Source organism: Pipra filicauda, unplaced genomic scaffold, assembly GCF_003945595.2.
Source record: "Pipra filicauda isolate LSUMZ 115617 unplaced genomic scaffold, ASM394559v2 scaffold211_size2331000_pilon, whole genome shotgun sequence".
Taxonomy (NCBI): domain Eukaryota; kingdom Metazoa; phylum Chordata; class Aves; order Passeriformes; family Pipridae; genus Pipra; species Pipra filicauda.
The window spans coordinates 1,095,508-1,112,027 of record NW_024104323.1 but is presented as its reverse complement, the minus strand read 5'-3'; the positions used below and the strand labels follow the sequence as shown (position 1 = coordinate 1,112,027).

At 43.5% G+C, this 16,520-nt stretch overlaps 1 protein-coding gene across 2 annotated transcripts in view; it reads right to left on the bottom strand.

The window, feature by feature from the left end:
• Positions 1-16,520, bottom strand: part of VPS53 (VPS53 subunit of GARP complex) — a 64,512-nt gene that overhangs the window by 37,147 nt on the left and 10,845 nt on the right. For both annotated transcript variants that reach the window (XM_027743508.2, XM_039381024.1), the window contains exons 5-8: positions 8,153-8,239; positions 7,761-7,876; positions 6,483-6,602; positions 933-1,011 (exon numbers count right to left, since the gene is read on the bottom strand). In XM_027743508.2, coding sequence (XP_027599309.1) covers positions 933-1,011; positions 6,483-6,602; positions 7,761-7,876; positions 8,153-8,239 — 402 coding nt within the window. The remainder of the gene's footprint in view (positions 1-932; positions 1,012-6,482; positions 6,603-7,760; positions 7,877-8,152; positions 8,240-16,520) is intronic.

Sequence of the window (16,520 nt, the reverse complement as noted above, 5' to 3'; positions counted from 1 at the left end):
TATCAAAATAAACAGGAAGAAAGAGATTTAAGGTTAAATAATTGAATGGGTGACTGTAAACTGCACTGCATCCAGGTTATCTTGGTTTTATCCTTTCCCATTATTCGCTTTTCAATGCTTCTGCTGCTATTCTTTATTTATCGCTGCATCTTCCTTCCCTGGGATGAAAATTGAGCTGCTCCCATTTCACTGGCCATTAAGTTTTTCCATAGCAGAGAAAACAGAAAATTTAAAAATATTTTTTAAAAAAAATGCTGTTTTGATGCTGCTTCACACGGACATAGATTTATCCTTCATCACCTGTTCCAAACACTTTCCTCCTTTCTGTACTTGTCGGTTTTATGAAGTAACCAGCAGAGCTGGTACTCGAAAGACACCACTAGTGTTTTCTTTGAAGTAAATTCAAATTCACACCTACCTCCCTTACTGTTTGCAAACATTTGGATGCACAATGTTGGGGAAGCACATTTGGTGCCTTAGCCCTAGTCCAGATTTGTGTTTGTGCTGTCTGAGTAAACCAGAGACAAACTTGGTAGCACCACATCAACAGACAGTCTGTGCTCAGCTTTCTCTGAACACAACATGAACTGCTTGGGACAAACAAATAACCAGTAACTGGGTGAGATGCCAAGGGAACCCCATGCTGCTCTGTAGGGCCACACAGGAATTATTTGGGGCATTCCCTGACTGCCTGCATCCCTCACTGCAATAGCTGTGTCAGTGTGACAGGGGAAAGTCTCACTTCTCCCCCACATTCACTCGGCAGGAACAGTGAGAAGTACACCCAGCACCCTTTGCTTTCTAAAGCAACTCCTGAAACAGAGAGAGATCAAATCTAGATGTAAAATGAGACAAAACCCAATGACAATCACACTGAATAGTTTTCAGCAACAATTTTCCAACGGGAGGAAGGAGGAAAGTGAGAACTTTACCTTTGTACCTTGAGAAGGAAAGGCTTCCTCGAAGTCAGCCAGGATCTGCTGTCCCAACTCGTTCTGTGCTGCCTTCACCCTGGGGAGGACAGAAGGGAGGGCTTTGGTGGTGGCTCAACCACCTCTTTATTTCATTGCCTGCAAACACTACTGCAATGTGGACTGAAACACTGACAGCTACCTGAAGGTTTTTAAGGGATAAAAAGGATGCTAAAGAGAAAACATCCACACTAAGAAGGTCTGTGTGTCAGAATTGGGAAAGTGTTTTCTCCTTGAATGACACTGGGATGACAACTCCATACAGCACTGACCCCTCAGCTGAACATGTCCTAGATTCTCTTGTCCTGCTGCCATTTTAATATTTCAATAAGGGCCAGTTAATCAGCTGAGAAATCAGCAGGGTTCTTTTAATGCCAGTGTGATCAATCTACCTTTACTTTTGTGTATGTTGATCACGTTTCAACAAATATATGTTCCTAACACGTAAAAAGCTTCACAATGTCTCAGTCTTCACTGTGAACCTTTCACAGTTCCAGGTGTACTGACCTACTTTTAAATGCATCCATGTACTTCTGGTTGCAGTTTTATCCTATAAATTCTCCATGCCTTAAGAAGCATAAAAGAGCAAAGGTATGAAATGGGTGTTAAAAGTTTTGAACAAACCACAGTCTTGCTCTTTATTTGGCTGAGAGAATAAAGCTTCCAATTTCCAGAAATAAAAGTCAATATAGCTTAATTGATACTTCTAGGGAAATGGAAATGCCTACACATACTAGAAAGAGCCAAAGCAAACAGCGAGGCACTTATATCCCTCTGCAGCCCTTGAATTCTTCCATCAGTTTTTATTATACTGGAAATGCTTTCAGGTCTAAACTGATCATTCAAAGCAGTGGATTTTTCCACTGAGATTGATATGTTAGTGAGAGCAGAGACATTTACTGTTGTGAAAATGTTTGCTCAGACTGGGGAGAGAAGACTTTAGATTTTTTTTTTTTTTTGACTGTTTAAGACTCCTCAACCTTATCAAGGAATGATCTGCTTCTTTAATCTTCCCATTTGAGTTCCATTAGTAGCAAAACACTATGAGATGACCTGACAGTGCTGGAGAAAAGCCTGGATTCTTTAATGGTGCCAAATGCAGAAAATTCTAGTCCTTTAAAAATGACAGCTGAAATATAACTTTATATCTGTGATTTAACTGGATGTACGACCTGCCTTCCCCAAGATTTATTTATGGGGATTTTGTTGGAACAGCTTCCTGCCTGCAATGTCAAACATAATTCTCACTTAAGCTCTCTGCTTCACAGGAATGTTCAGAAACTCCTCTACTCTTCCAGGTAAAGATCCCCAGTTAACACCTTCCTAACTGTGAAACAAAAGGGATTCACTAATGTGTTGAAATACAGAGGGAAATTTAAGCACTAAGGAGGAACCCAGCTCAGCAGCCACAACTACAGGTTTACTTGTGCTTAAATTGTACAACAAAGCACCAGCAGTTCATGTGAGAAACCTTTTGATCCTTCAGAAAAAGAAGGGGCAAAAAAGAAGAAAAAGAGACAGTAAAACACGGATTGAAAATTTTTATCTTTCAAATAATCGAGAAGCAAGAAACCTTTTGTATTAGGAGTCAGAATACAGAAATTAATGAGCATAATGAGTAGTATAAACAATTGGAAGCTCTTAGTAGTGATGCTCCTTTCCCTGAGAGTGGCTGCAGGGACCTTCCTATTTGACAACAGCTGCAGTGCAGCACAGTGGAGGCACTGAAAAGAGCAGCAGCCAGATTCCTAAAGACTCAACAAATTTAAAGGAGGCTCTGTCAAGCAGTTAAAATCCCTGTCCACGGGCTTTGTTGTTTTAGGCTCTGATTCAGGAAAGTACTTAAGGGTAGTCTTAATGGGGATTCTCGTATCCTTAAATTAAGAAACTTGCAGGAATGCCTTGCTGAAGTGGGATGTTAAAAAAAATGTATTTTTTAAAAATAGGTCCTGCTTAAAAGTCTCTCAAAAGCAAACAGTGAGAAGGAATTTTAACCTTTTCCTTTTTCCTTCATATTTTGTAAGAGAGGGTTGGGGCAGAGTCATTAAAGTAGCCAAAGGTTTCGGTGTGAGCAAGGACAGGGAGCCCCACTGCCCTCCCAGTATCTACCACTCTTTACATAAGCACACACATAGACACACACAATTATTTTCACAATTATTATTATTATTTTTGTCTTCAAACACACGCCCAGAAACATGAAAGCCTTTCTGCCACCTCTTTACAGCGTGACTGCTTTAGTCAGAGAACACAGGAGGCACTTGCTTTAGCCACTAGAAGATTAGTGCCCCCATGGAAAGCTGTGAGCCTTTCAATAATTCCCAATAATCCCCATGCAATGGAAACTGCAGGGATAAAAGTCTCAACCCCACCAGTGGCTGTGCTCCCAATTACCACTGAAGGACCTTCCTGCACGTGTGTGTGTTTAACCACTTGTATAAAGTGAACTCCCCAGTAAGGCTCAGCAACCCCAGATAACAGATTTAGGACCTCTGAGAGCCTCAGGTCAGTTTGATAAGGGTTTCTTTCCATGACTAGATTCCCCCAGAAACGTGCTGGGGTATCCCAGCAGCCATCCCGCGTCCCACGCAGCAGGGAATTGCCTTTTCCTGGGGCTGCTCACATGTGCCAAACCCTTTGGTTATCCAAATATTAATGATTTCTGTTTCTCTGACTTCTGTTTTATTATTAGTGGCTTCTGTTCTCTGATTCCCCTGCCTTTAAAAAATAAAAACAAGAAAAAAACCCTGTTTTGTTTCAAATGACATTAAATTACTAGAAACCACAATTCCTTTAGCCAAAGCTACCAGAAATCTTAAACCACGCCTGGCAGCTTGCTGAGATAAAAAGAGGCTGAGCCAGCCTGTTTTTCTGTGGCAAACTTGTCATCATCTTTCTCCTAAATACTTTCCAGGCTTTTTTCCACTACCTGCTAGGCCTGCTCGACCACTTTCATGGGTGGGTTTGTGACCACTAATTGTACCTCCCCCTCTACAGACAGAAAACAGAAGAGGATTGAGAGATAAGAAAATATTCCTATTTACTACAACAACTTCCAAGGCACCACATTAGAAGTTGTTTTAGGAACACTATTAGGAAAATATTTACATTTGGGCATGAATTGTGACATTTGTACGTCAATACTCAACAGGATAAGCACAAGAAGCCAACCACTGAGAGTTCAGTCCAGGTTTCCAATGAATACAGTGGGATTTTGTTTGGTTATTTTCAGAGGGATAGAACAGGTGGAAAACAACATTAAAAGCACATCATTACTTTTCACAGCATCCAGGAGCAGGAAGCTAAATTGAATACCCCATGACAAAGAGCACATCCACCACCACTGAGCAGGCACTTCTCCTTCCCATGGTTTCCCATTCATACTTGGCTTCACTCCATTCACACCAAGAAAGAGAGGCTCTTTATTACAGAAAGCAACAGAATCTGCTCGTTTAGCAGCGTATATAATGGACTTATTGTATATAACAGACATTGGTTACTGTCACAGCCCTGTGCCAACATCTACTAAAGCATTTCTTGCCTTCCCAAACATGCTAGAGGCTTCACTTGCACCATTTAAACAAATCCAGGAGATATCAAACCCCAGCGATTTCACGGTCTAAAAATATCACTGCGAGAAGCCAGGCAAACTGCCTCTGATGTTTCATGAATCACGAAAGGATTTCCAAGCAAAAGAGAGAGAAAACTCAACTCCAAATCGGGCCCTAATACATACACGTAACAGTCAAACTCCAAAGCAGAATTATGGTGCCACAGACCTCCCTGTAGGAATTTTCTGCCTGGATGTGAGAGCAGCAAAGAGCTCCCAGCAGCACCCCAGTGCAGCTCCTTTCGCCCCACAAGCAGCAGCCTCTATCACTACCAGATGGTGCAACTCTCCCTGTATAAACACTGGAAGGAAAACCCTGCCGAGGCAATTCTAAAAATAGGAGGAACAGACTTTCTCGAGCTTTTCAGATCCTTATCTCGAAGGCAGAATAAAACAAAAGAAGTTTTCCTCCACGTCCTTGCCAGTCTCGCTGGTGTGACTGGAAACCACTGTGCCTTTTAGCAGCAGCCTGAATTCATTTTTGTAACCATCAGCAACTGCAAAAGTATTAAATAATCATCCACCAGAAAGGGAAAACCAGCCAGAATTCTGGACCAAGGCTTAAATTATATTTGGCCTTAAAATGGTCAAAGACAGGAGGTTTCTGCCCATTACCACTCTGGAAGAAAATGAAGCAAGCAATCTTTCTGAGCATGAGGTTGCAATAGAAAACAGCCTAAATTCAGAAGAGCACTGATATATGTTTACATTTCCTTGATGTTCATGTTCATTTAAGCAAATGCTTATGGTCAAATGTGTTGTTAAAACAAGGCCCTATCCCTCTCTAGATTTAGAGTGGATTTTTCTTCTACTCTGTCTCATAGATTCCATCTGGGGTTTCTGGAAGAGGTATCTATACCATAAAGAAAGTCCAACAGATTTACATGAAAACATTACAAACAAATCATTCAAACACTGTTTCCATCACTGAACAGCACAGGCAGCCAGCTGCTGTTTTAGCAAAGGGAGTTGCCAAAAAAATTAATTACTGTGCCTGGAAGACTCCTTCCAGTACCTCTGTAATGAGCAAAGTCATCTCAGGCAGGGTCAGCAATGTCCCCTAGAACAGGAGGGCCTTGTTCCCTTGACACCCAGCTGTCACATCCCAAATGAAACCAGCATGTGGTGGCTTAGTCACCACTGAGCCTTCACCTGCTACTGCTGAGAATGGTGGGGAGATGCTGTGGGAGCTGCACCAAAACTCACCCAATTAAATTCTAATGTATCTCCACATTAGAAAATCAAGACTACACAAACCCACAAAGCAGAAGTGTTTAGAGCAGTCAGGTGTGCTGCATGCCAGCTTGGGAAGATTGGCTACAAGCCTCAAATCTCAGCAGAATTGGGCAATGGGAGCAGGTTTTGGCAGAAGAAACTCAAAGTGCTCAGAACAACCGAGTCTGGAAAATGCACAAAAAGAAATCCTGCATGCCCAACCCCTTGGGCACTGCACTTTGGCACTGTCAAGGCAGAAGGGGGCCCCAGGCATCACCATGGTCATGAATACATTTGTGCTTCATGCCAGGCTGCTGAGCTCTATCACTGAGGTTAAGAGAGCAGGAGAAAGCATCACCTCGGGGTTCACCACAAACACCTGCATGTGAAGATCACATAAAACAATTTGCACTTCCACAGATCACTCCAGGTAAGAAAATGAAAAACCAAATGAGAAGCACAGAACACTCATGAATCACATCCATACTAATTACTGTTATTTAACACAACGTGTTGCTCAAGATTTGAGCAAACTGTGTCCAATTTTAACATGTTTGCTTTGGCTGGAAAAAAGCTCAAAGCACCATGTCCAGCCTTCACATCCTTGAGACACTGAACCTGTCTAATGCATTTCCTAACCTTCCTTCCCAGCAGGAATGTAAGTGCTCAGGATTTGAACCTTTTACCTTTCAGAGAGCTGTCGAATCTGCGGGATCCCCATGTATTTGTTGAAGTGCTCTAAAACATTCACAACACCTTGGAGAAGGTTGGCAACTTCCCCATATTGTCTCCTCCTGGTCATAGCCCTGTAGAGGAAATTAAAGATTTACAAAGGCAGATGCAATGAAAATCCTGGGTGGTAATTCTACAGGTTACTTCATCCCCGCTGGGTCATGCCTATCCCTATTGAAATTTATTTTTCTAACATACACAACTCTTCATTAACATTCCAATGCGGCATTAAAATTTCACTTAACCGATGCTAAAATAAACCAATCTGGCACACATCTAACAATGCCTCAAAAAAACATAAATGTCAAAAGCAACACTTGGCAAAGAACATGTAAACTACTGAATGCATCCGCTTCCCAGTATGGGTCCGGAGGCAGTAAATGTTATTTCACTATAATGACCCGAGTGAAGCCATTCGTCATCACACACAAAGTGTGAGTTAAAGCTTCTCGGGGAGGAGAGCGATGCTGAAAAGCCATTAGCCTTGACTTTTCTGTTAATAACTTTCACAGGGAACTGACAGCGAAAAAGAAAATCAAGTTAATTTATTTTTATATCATCCTTTAGGATCGTTCCAGTGGAGACAGCAGCCTAAGTAAAATTTTATTCTCAGCACTTAACAACCCAGTGTTCGTGCAGAATTTGCTACAGCCCAAGAACAGGCTGTGCCTGGGACTTGCAACTTCACAGACGCAACATGTAAAAAACTGTGTTTTTCTAGCCTGTGTGCTCCTCAAGCACACTAAAAAACCCAGAAAGGATTATCAGAAATATTTAACCTCCAATTCATACACAGTACAAGCCGTAAGGTTTCCTTAATCTCATGCTAGAATGAAAACTAGAGTAGGCCTTTACCAAAAAGAGAACTCATTACAGTTTAAGATGTGAGTGATAAAAATCCCCCCAAATCCCCAAAAGCACATCCCTAATGAGGATACCCAACTGCACAGGCTGACTTGCTCCTTAATGAAGCCACACTGTTCCTTATCACCAAGGATCAACGCAGCAATTCAAGCAATGGGTGCTGCAGACTGTTAAACACAGCAACAGGGGCTGAGGGTCACTCAGAGCTGCACAGGAAGGATCTGCCAGCAAAAATCAAGAACTGCAGCCTGTTAAGCAAAATTCCCTCCAAAAACCCAAGCAGCTGTGACAGACCCATTCAGAGCACTGCACCAAACTTCAGAGCTCAGCGGTGCTGCCAAAGTGCCACCAAAAATTCCCACACTTACTCCAGTGAATCCACCCCCCCTGCCAGCATGTGGAGGTGGTTGAGGGTGGTGATGGAGGTGGTCAGGTGACGCTTGGCGTGATCCAGCTGCTTGATATCCCGTGTGATTTCCTTAACCTAGTGAGTGAAAACACACTTTTAATATATCAAGCCACAGCAATAAAATTTTCAGTAGATAAGAAGCTGTTCTTCTCCCCTCTTTGGGACTGCAGAGGTGTCAGCTCTGCAGCCCTGTTAACTCAAGGACAAAGGTACAGGTTCAACACACGCCTGACAGCAAATTTCCAACCAGTCAGCAGGACCAAAGACAAAAATGTTCCCTTCTTAACATGAACTGGCAGCAAAAGTCAGTGTTCCCTCCCTTCCAAAAGCCAGAAAGAAAGTGCTGCTCACCATTTGTTCAGATTTTTCAGCCTTGTCTTTAATATCCTTAATTTTACCAAAGAGCTGTTGAATGGCTTTCTGGGCTTCTTCCAGAGCCTGGAAAAGAAACAAGGTCAGAGTGGAAAGAAAATCTGCATTCATTTTTCACCTTCTAAGAAATACACAGTTGCTCTCGACAGCCTCTGGGCTGGGGCAGTGGAAGGGAGCAGTTTTCTTACAAAGAAAATATCAGCACAACAGAAGTCAATGTACCATGTTGGAATATTTAACCTGAGTGGATCAGGGTTTCAGTACCCATTTTACAATAAGGTTTTGGCAAAATCTAACTGAGATATTCTATGAAAGCAGCTCTGCAATAAGAACTATAAACAGGTTTAAGGTTACTGGAATGATTTTGATGGACTCGGTGTGGAAAAACAGGTAGAACTTACTCCTGATCGATACATATTTAGAACAGAAAAATGAAACCTCCACAAAACATCTATGATCACCATTAATTCTAATTAAAAAATACACAAGATTACATATAGAACACAGAGTGCTTGCCTAAACTCCTCCCTAAATTCGCAGGATATTATCCTGTTGGAAAACACGATGCTGATTCCCTCAGAGTGGGCAGCTCTCCCACCCACCTGCAGGAGGAACGGCTCTTTCCTCCTGGAAGGAGGAAAGAAGAGGGCACAGGTTTAGCAGGCAAAGAGGGTCGAGCCCAGGAAATGGATCTCACCTGGATTTTTGTGCTGTTTTACTGCAAGTTTCTTGGGGCGCCTGGTCCCCTTCATACAACCATGGTGCACCCTGACCTCACACAACCAGTGTGAACTACACGTGGATTCCATGAGTGAAGCCACATGTCCAGAAATCACATGTCCAAAATCTGACTTCTGAAGTAACTCAACACGTTTTGCCTTCCCAGTCTGATAACATTTCCAGCTCCAGCTCCACTCCGTTTCCCGCTGTTAAGTGGGCTTCTATCCCTCTGTTTTTATACCCAGTCCCATGACCAAGGTTACAGCACAAGCTACAAGTTCCTTCAGCAAATAAATTTAACACATCTTCATTTGGAAATGTATGAGGAAACTATCTGCCAGGAGCTTTTGCTGGAACATAGCTGTGTTATAATAAAAGTATAAAAGTTGGAGACGGTTTATAATTCATTTTCCAGAGGGGGAGGGGGGAAGTTTCCTCTGAAATATCTTCTGAATCATGTGAAAGTTAACACTTTATTGATTGGTGTCACAGAGGTGTCAGACAGATGTTCACTATGGGACATGAACACACAAATGGGCTGCAGGGATGGCTGTACCAGGACTGAACACCTCCACAGGCCTCTCCTTGGGCTCCAGCCTGGCCACCTTCTAGGATTAAATTTTCTCCTCCTTTTAAAGGTTTGTGGATTAAGTGCAAACCAAAGAACCAAAGAATGCTCCTTTCAACATATTTAACTCTGTCTCTGTACTCAGGCCCAGACCACGGTTGCAGGACATTATTCAAGTGGGTTATTAAGCAAGCAGCAGCTGCCCTGCACAGTCTGAGATTTGGACAGGTCTGTATTAAAAAAAAGTCAGCCCAAAATTCTTCTCAGATGCCAATTGCTGTGTTTCCCTTTGCTTCAGCACTAACGTCAAATCCTAATTTCTCTGCACGATCCCAGAGAAGTCAGAGCTGAACTCTTCAGAAGAAGAGATGAGGATTTATCCTACCAATTAAAGATTCTCCAAAAGGAGGTGTTATCCTCCTTCATACCCAAAGCCAACTGAAAGAAACTGGATCACCCTAAGCCAACTTGCAGGGACAGGTGTTTGTTAAGATCTCACACATGCAGGACCACAGGGAGGGAGGGTACAGAGGACCAGCTGGAATGAGTCTGGGGAGGTCCTGCACACCACACAGCACAGCAGAGCAATGCAGACACAGCAGGACCACCCCAAATTCCCAATGTGCTGTACACTTCTTAGACACTTCTCTGATCCCATTCCCCTCTCCTAGGGCTTTTCAGATGCAAGCTTGGACAATAACCACAGCAGCTCTCCATGGCATGACTGCCAAGGTGGACTCTAAAACCTCCAACCATCTACCACAAACCTTCCCCTTCAGGTGGCACCTCCAACTTGTCTCCAAGGCAGACAGCATTTGAGTTTCTACTTTAAGCATCAATACACAGCTCAAAGCCTTTTGTTCTTGACAGCCTTCAGCAACCAAGTTCAGAGTAAACAATACTGTGAGTGAGGATTCCAGGTCTCACAGGTTTTACATTAGAATCCCTATCCACAAAGGGAAAACTATCTTATCTGTTTTCCTCATGATATAGAATATCATCTTCTTGAATATAGAGACCTTTTCCAAAGTTATTGCCCAAAATTATACTCGGGTAGCAGCCCAACAAGGATTTCTAGCTGCCCACATATCAGCAGTTTCTCTTTGCTCACTGGGAGGGAACAACACTCAATCTATTTCTCTAACAGGTCACGGTGCTATTTAATAATATTGTGACAAAAAACAGCAGAGACTATTTACAGGAAAACTGGTTTACACCTGAAGAACATGTTCCTGCTGCTTGTTGGAAGCCAGCACACGCAGTGCTGGGCAAACTCCCCACCTAAAAACTGCCTCTGGAACACCAACCAAAGGAAAATGGGGTTCTGTCCTTGAACACTTAAAACTGCCAAAAATAAGTATCATCACCTGGTCCTGACACTTGTAGCTTTTACCCCCTTACAGACTCTGGAAAAACACAAAGGAGACAACATGTGCTCTGCCCCATCTGATGAATTAAAGAACTGTGGTCTCCTGCTGCTGTGAGAAATAACGTGGCTGGGGTGGGGGGGAGAGACCGAACAGCAGCTGCCACTCTGTTCAAATCCTGCACCGCGTGTCTCAGAGAAGGGGAAACACTTCCATAACTGATAAAAAAATAGAAAAAAACCACCCAGGGAACTCAGCAGCAAGCTCAACAGACTTGAGTAAATCAGAACTGCTCATAAACTTTCTTCCAAATATTTGCTTAGCCATTAAGTCATCAATCTTTATCTATCTGCCTGAAAAAGAGCTGCATATTCCTCACTTGAGTCAGAACACACTAATTCATTCTATAATATATATATTTATGTAATGAATACATAATTTATATAATTTACATTTAGAGATGAAAACATTTCTTCAAACATACATAAGATTTGCTGAAAGTAACACTGCATGAAAATCTATGTTTTTTTAAGTCAGGAGGGCCCTGTCAGACAGATCTGGTGGGAAGTTCAGAACTGAATTAAAAGCGTTATTTCTTGCATATCTATGATTAAAAAGAACCAGAAGGAAGTTTAAAAAAACCAATGAAACCTTTTTTTGCTGTAACATTCTAACTGTAGCATCTGAAAATACTGCATATAGAGGAAAGAAATAAAGAAAATTAACCAATAATGGAGAAAACCCATCACCTTCCTGGTCACTGCAAAGACAGAAAAGAGCAAACCCAAGGAAAAACAAACTTCAATTATAAGAAAACACCTCATATTTAATAAATGGTGTTATTAAGGGATACAAAACCAACCTCTGGGGCATGAAAGTAGGTCTAATTGCTCAAGGTGTAATATAGAAGTTTTTTAATGGACCTAATGATTATGCTTTCAGCTGTAAAAGGAGAGGGGAAACCACAGCCCTGTTCCAGGCTACAATGTACTGGAAAAATGCATTTCCCTTCACACTCTGCTCCTGCTAAAACAGTGACTCATGAATTTTAAAAGCATTGTTTTTACTGCTTTTGTTATTACTTTATTAATACGTTTATTTTGGCCAGAAATACTAACACAAACAATATCAGGAGAGCAGGAATTGCCTTTATTCCAGTAGATCTGGTTTCCCCGATGAACGGCAGGCAGTAATCTCCCAGCTGTGGCCTGACGCAGGGTTCACCTTGCGTTACTAATTTATTGGTTTCCTCATCAGTGCAACCGGGAAACATGTAAATGCACACACCCCAAACAGCGACCAGCAGTTAAGTTATTGCATTTCCTTCCCTCCAACAGCAGTTCATTTCAGGGGCAGAGGACCACGGATAAATAAAGAGACTGGATACATAATCTGTTGTGGTTATGCGAAACAAGGATGTTGAAATGAAGGTTGCAACGTACTGGAAAAACACCATATGACTCTAATCAACAACTGAGCCTGCAAGCTACAATTAACCCATCAGCATTATTTATTCAATTTTATGCAACCTCTTGAGTCCCTGAATATTGGGCACCAGCTGAGAAACACGGCGTGGAGAGGGTTTGACTGCCCGGGAGAGCAGAGCCAGCGGCCACGGCTGAGGCTTCTTCTGTAATGTTTGACCCCAGGACTCCCTGCTGCTCTGACAACTGTAAATTTAGCAGAGAGGGCAGGACCAGCCCCAGGGTGAGAGACTCCAGACAGAGAGCTGGATATAAGACAGGTCAGGGATCGCTTTCCTCCTTCTCCAGTGTAGAGTGTCGGATCTCCCGCCCTGGCGCGGGCTTGGGAGCACGTCCTGGATGCAGGAAGGAAGCAGGAGATGGTGGGGTGTTCTGGTTCTGGGGGTGCCCCTGTGGGCACTGCCTGCATTCATGTATAGGCCCTGGGGAGGTGCAGCCCCAGCGCCCACAGAAGCAGGTTCCCAAAACACAGTTCTTGGGGGGGATCACATGGGAGATCTCCCAGGTTAAGACTACGACAAGGGGATCTCCCAGTGTAAGACCACGATGTATTTTTAGCCATCCCCATTTCTCAGCCAGTATTTACACAGTGGGAGCTCCCCTGCTCTTGTGTCCACAGCAGAGGTAAAAAGCAGAAGGCTGAGAAACCACACACAGGAAGGGGAAGATCCAAGCCTGGCTCACAGCCAGAGCCCAGGTAAGCTGGGCACACAGTGAGTGACACGGTTGTTTATCAAATTCTCCAAAGCTGGAGGGAAAAACACAGCACATGAATCAGCTACAGCTCTTCAACCTCCTTCACCTTGAGATGCGACAGGAAAAGAATCCAAATGCACCAGTATAAAACAATAGGGAGCAGAGGTAAATCATCAATCACTAAAAGACTGCCTAAAACACAGCTTTCCTTGGCATTATCCCAAGCAACTCCTAAGGTCAGTCTGGACATCATTCCTTGTGTCAACTTTTCACATGAGCTCTTCCAAGCAGCAAAAGGAGGAAAGAAAATAACCCAAGTGAGAGGTGGGACAAGCCCACGACTGATTCATAAGATTTGGAAGTGATGTATTCTTTAAAAGGTTACGTTCCAGTGACTTACAGTGCCAGGCTGACATTCATACACACAAAAGCAGCGTCAGCAACCATATTCCAACCAAAAAAAACAGTCCAGGGAATTACAGTCAGTCTCTCCAAATCCCCACAGCACTGAAGATGGACACAGCCTCCTCCTCCCCTCCTAGCCCAGGTACAGACCTGCCACATCACTCTATCAAGCAGCATCTCATTAGTGGGTGTGTTGATTTCTAAATACCTCTTTATTCATCCTATCAGGAATCTTGTGCAAGAAAATAATTAAGTACCAGGAAATATGCAAATAGGAATTAAGAGGCCTGTATGTTACTACAGAATGACATTGAACTGGGGAAAAAAGCAAATTTTCAGAGGAGGTTTGCTTGCTTGGGAAGCCCTGAGCTTTGGGATTAACCAAACTAACACTGTTCTTTCCCCAGAAATGGTTAAAATACCTCGATGGTTTCTATTTGCTCACTGGTGTTGTGCTAGAAACGTGTTAGTTTTATTTGATTCTAGCCAATATATATTTCAATTGAATGTTATTATTCACATCAGAAAGCTGCCCTCTCCTAAGTGTTTTATAGACACTTGACATCTGCCAAATTCACAGCATCCAAATGTATTTTTAATGTTACAAATTGGGCTGTGGTCAGGATGCTGAGAATTTAATGCTCCTGGACTGGTCCCCGCTCTTGAATACCGAGTGTTAATGCCTCTCTCATTTGCTGCCACACTTTACAGCCCAGATCAATGAAAATCTAACCCAGGACTAAAAATAAGTTCCCATCCCCAACTCTCCGAGGAGCCTCAGCCACGGAGATTTCAAAGAAACCCTCGCACACTGTGACCAGCCTCACAATTTCTGCCGCTGAAACTTCATACAATGAGTCCCTCCAGATTGAGAAAGGGTGGAAATATACTTTGATTCTCAGACTGATTTCATTTTAGACAAAACCCTCAAGTTTTACAGTCAGGGATAAACCACTGCAGCTGAAGCCTGGGCTTGTCTGTCAGAGCACGACAACGCTGCACTGCAGCTGTGCCAGTGATAACCCCGAGCAGACAAACCTGAAGGGCTCATCACCCTTGGGTTTGATTTTAGCAGATTTCTACTCTAGGAGTTCAGCAAATAGTACATAACCACTACAATTGTCACTAAAGAAGAGAGTTTTGTATCATCAGCTCCAATCCCAACCACTCAGGCTGCACAGAACACTTTATATCAGCAGATTATGTCCGACACTGCATGAAGCTTAAAATTGCTATTACTGCCCCTTCACTTAACCCCAAATCGTGCTTAGAAATCAAACCCCACATTCTGAACAGTTGTACAAACACTGACAGACACAGGGGGTGAAGAGAGAGGTGATTTCCAGGTCGTGCTGGTCAAAACCTTGCAGCTTAATATCCAAATTACACCCCTGGGCTGGTCCAACACCCCTCCAAGTGGGTGCACCCCCTGCACACTGGTGTCTGCAGCATGAGAAAGGTGGTGATGTGCTGTGACAGTGGCTTGAGTGGTCTTGCTCCAGTGAGTAATTTTACACAAGTTTTACAGTCAAGCATCTAATTTGCACTACAGTGGTGTGGCCATTTAAGTGCTAATTGTGTGAGTTGCACAAGGCTCTAGTAAAGCCTTTAGATCTTCATCAGGCTTGGACCTCATGCTGGGTTACTACAGCTTCATCAAGACCTCATGTTGGGTTACTAGAGCTTCACCAAGACTTCATGTTGGGTTACTACAGCTCCATCACGTGGCAGGTGAACGGCCACAGCCCCCCACGCCCAACTCAACACAATAAACACTATTATCACTCAGGAATAACTCCCCGTGCAGACACTTATTATTTCCCTTATCTATTTTGGAATAGCCAAGCTGTGAGTCTCTGCTCTCTGCTTCTGTTGACATCCTGATTGCCCTGTTTGCTGCACCTCCCTGTGCCCAGGACACACCTGGTCCTGCCAGGCCTCCGCTCCAGCGCTCGATAACCGAGTGCGGGTGTGCGTCATTGCCGAGGGCACCTCTGCTCGCCCTCACTCCATCATGGAGCTGCCTGGTTCTGTTTGATCAGGAGGAAAGCACACTAAATTTACCTGGGGAGTCTGTCAATGACTGAGGGATTCCAGCTGATTTGTCTGCTGATGGGTTTGCACACTGCAGTCAGGGGTATTCGCAATATCAGAGCCCCGTTTGATTTCCGTGGGGTAAGTTTAGCAACCACTCGAGTTGCATCAGATTTTGCAAGATGAATTTATCTTCAGGTTGCGTGTTGGTTTGGGCTGGGGTAGAGTTAATTTTCTTCACAGAGGCTCTCTCTGTACCCCAACCAAAACCAGCACAGGTTGAGACCTTAAAGGGAAGATATAAGTGGGTGGAATGGACAACCCTACCAGGAACCCTCCAAGCAGGCATTTCCCAGTGGAACTGCTGTCAGTTTGCCTGCTGTAAGCACGGAAGCAACACAGCTGGAATAAACATTAATGCACACCAAAGATGTGACACAACAAAATAAAAGTCAAAAAAAGGAAACAAAAAAAAATGTCCACACTAAGACACAGTCTCCTGCCTGTTGTCAGGATTTCTATTTTCAGACCGGGTTTCTCGCTTTGTTGGCATCGAACCCACACAGGACTGGCTGTGCACAGCCTGGTGGTTACTCTGCAGCTTGCACTGCCTTGGACACCACCAGCACCAACACCTGCCTCTTGCCAGCACAAACACGACCCTGTTCCCAGCCCCAGGCTGCAGGACAGCGACAGGCACCTCCACTCTGAAGCACAAGGCAAGGTCAAGCTCAGACTTGCTGCTGCCTTGAACCAGGCTTTGCAGCAGATGGCAAAAGTGATGCCAGAATGAGAATCAACAGCACTATTTCTTCCTGGCATGCCATTCACCTGAAACCCTGTTCACTGAACGTGTTCTAGGCTAGAAAAGCTCATCGTGTCTCTAGGAGGGAAGGACATTGTCCAACTGTCACAATTCACTAGGGAAATGACTCTGAATGAAACTCACTTTTGATTTATTTTGGCAGCTCAACTCCTGCTTATTATTCATTGGTTACAAAAGAGTATTATGGGACTTTAATCACTCAGCTGGAGTCTTACAGGATCTGTGGCATGACTTTTCATAAAATATA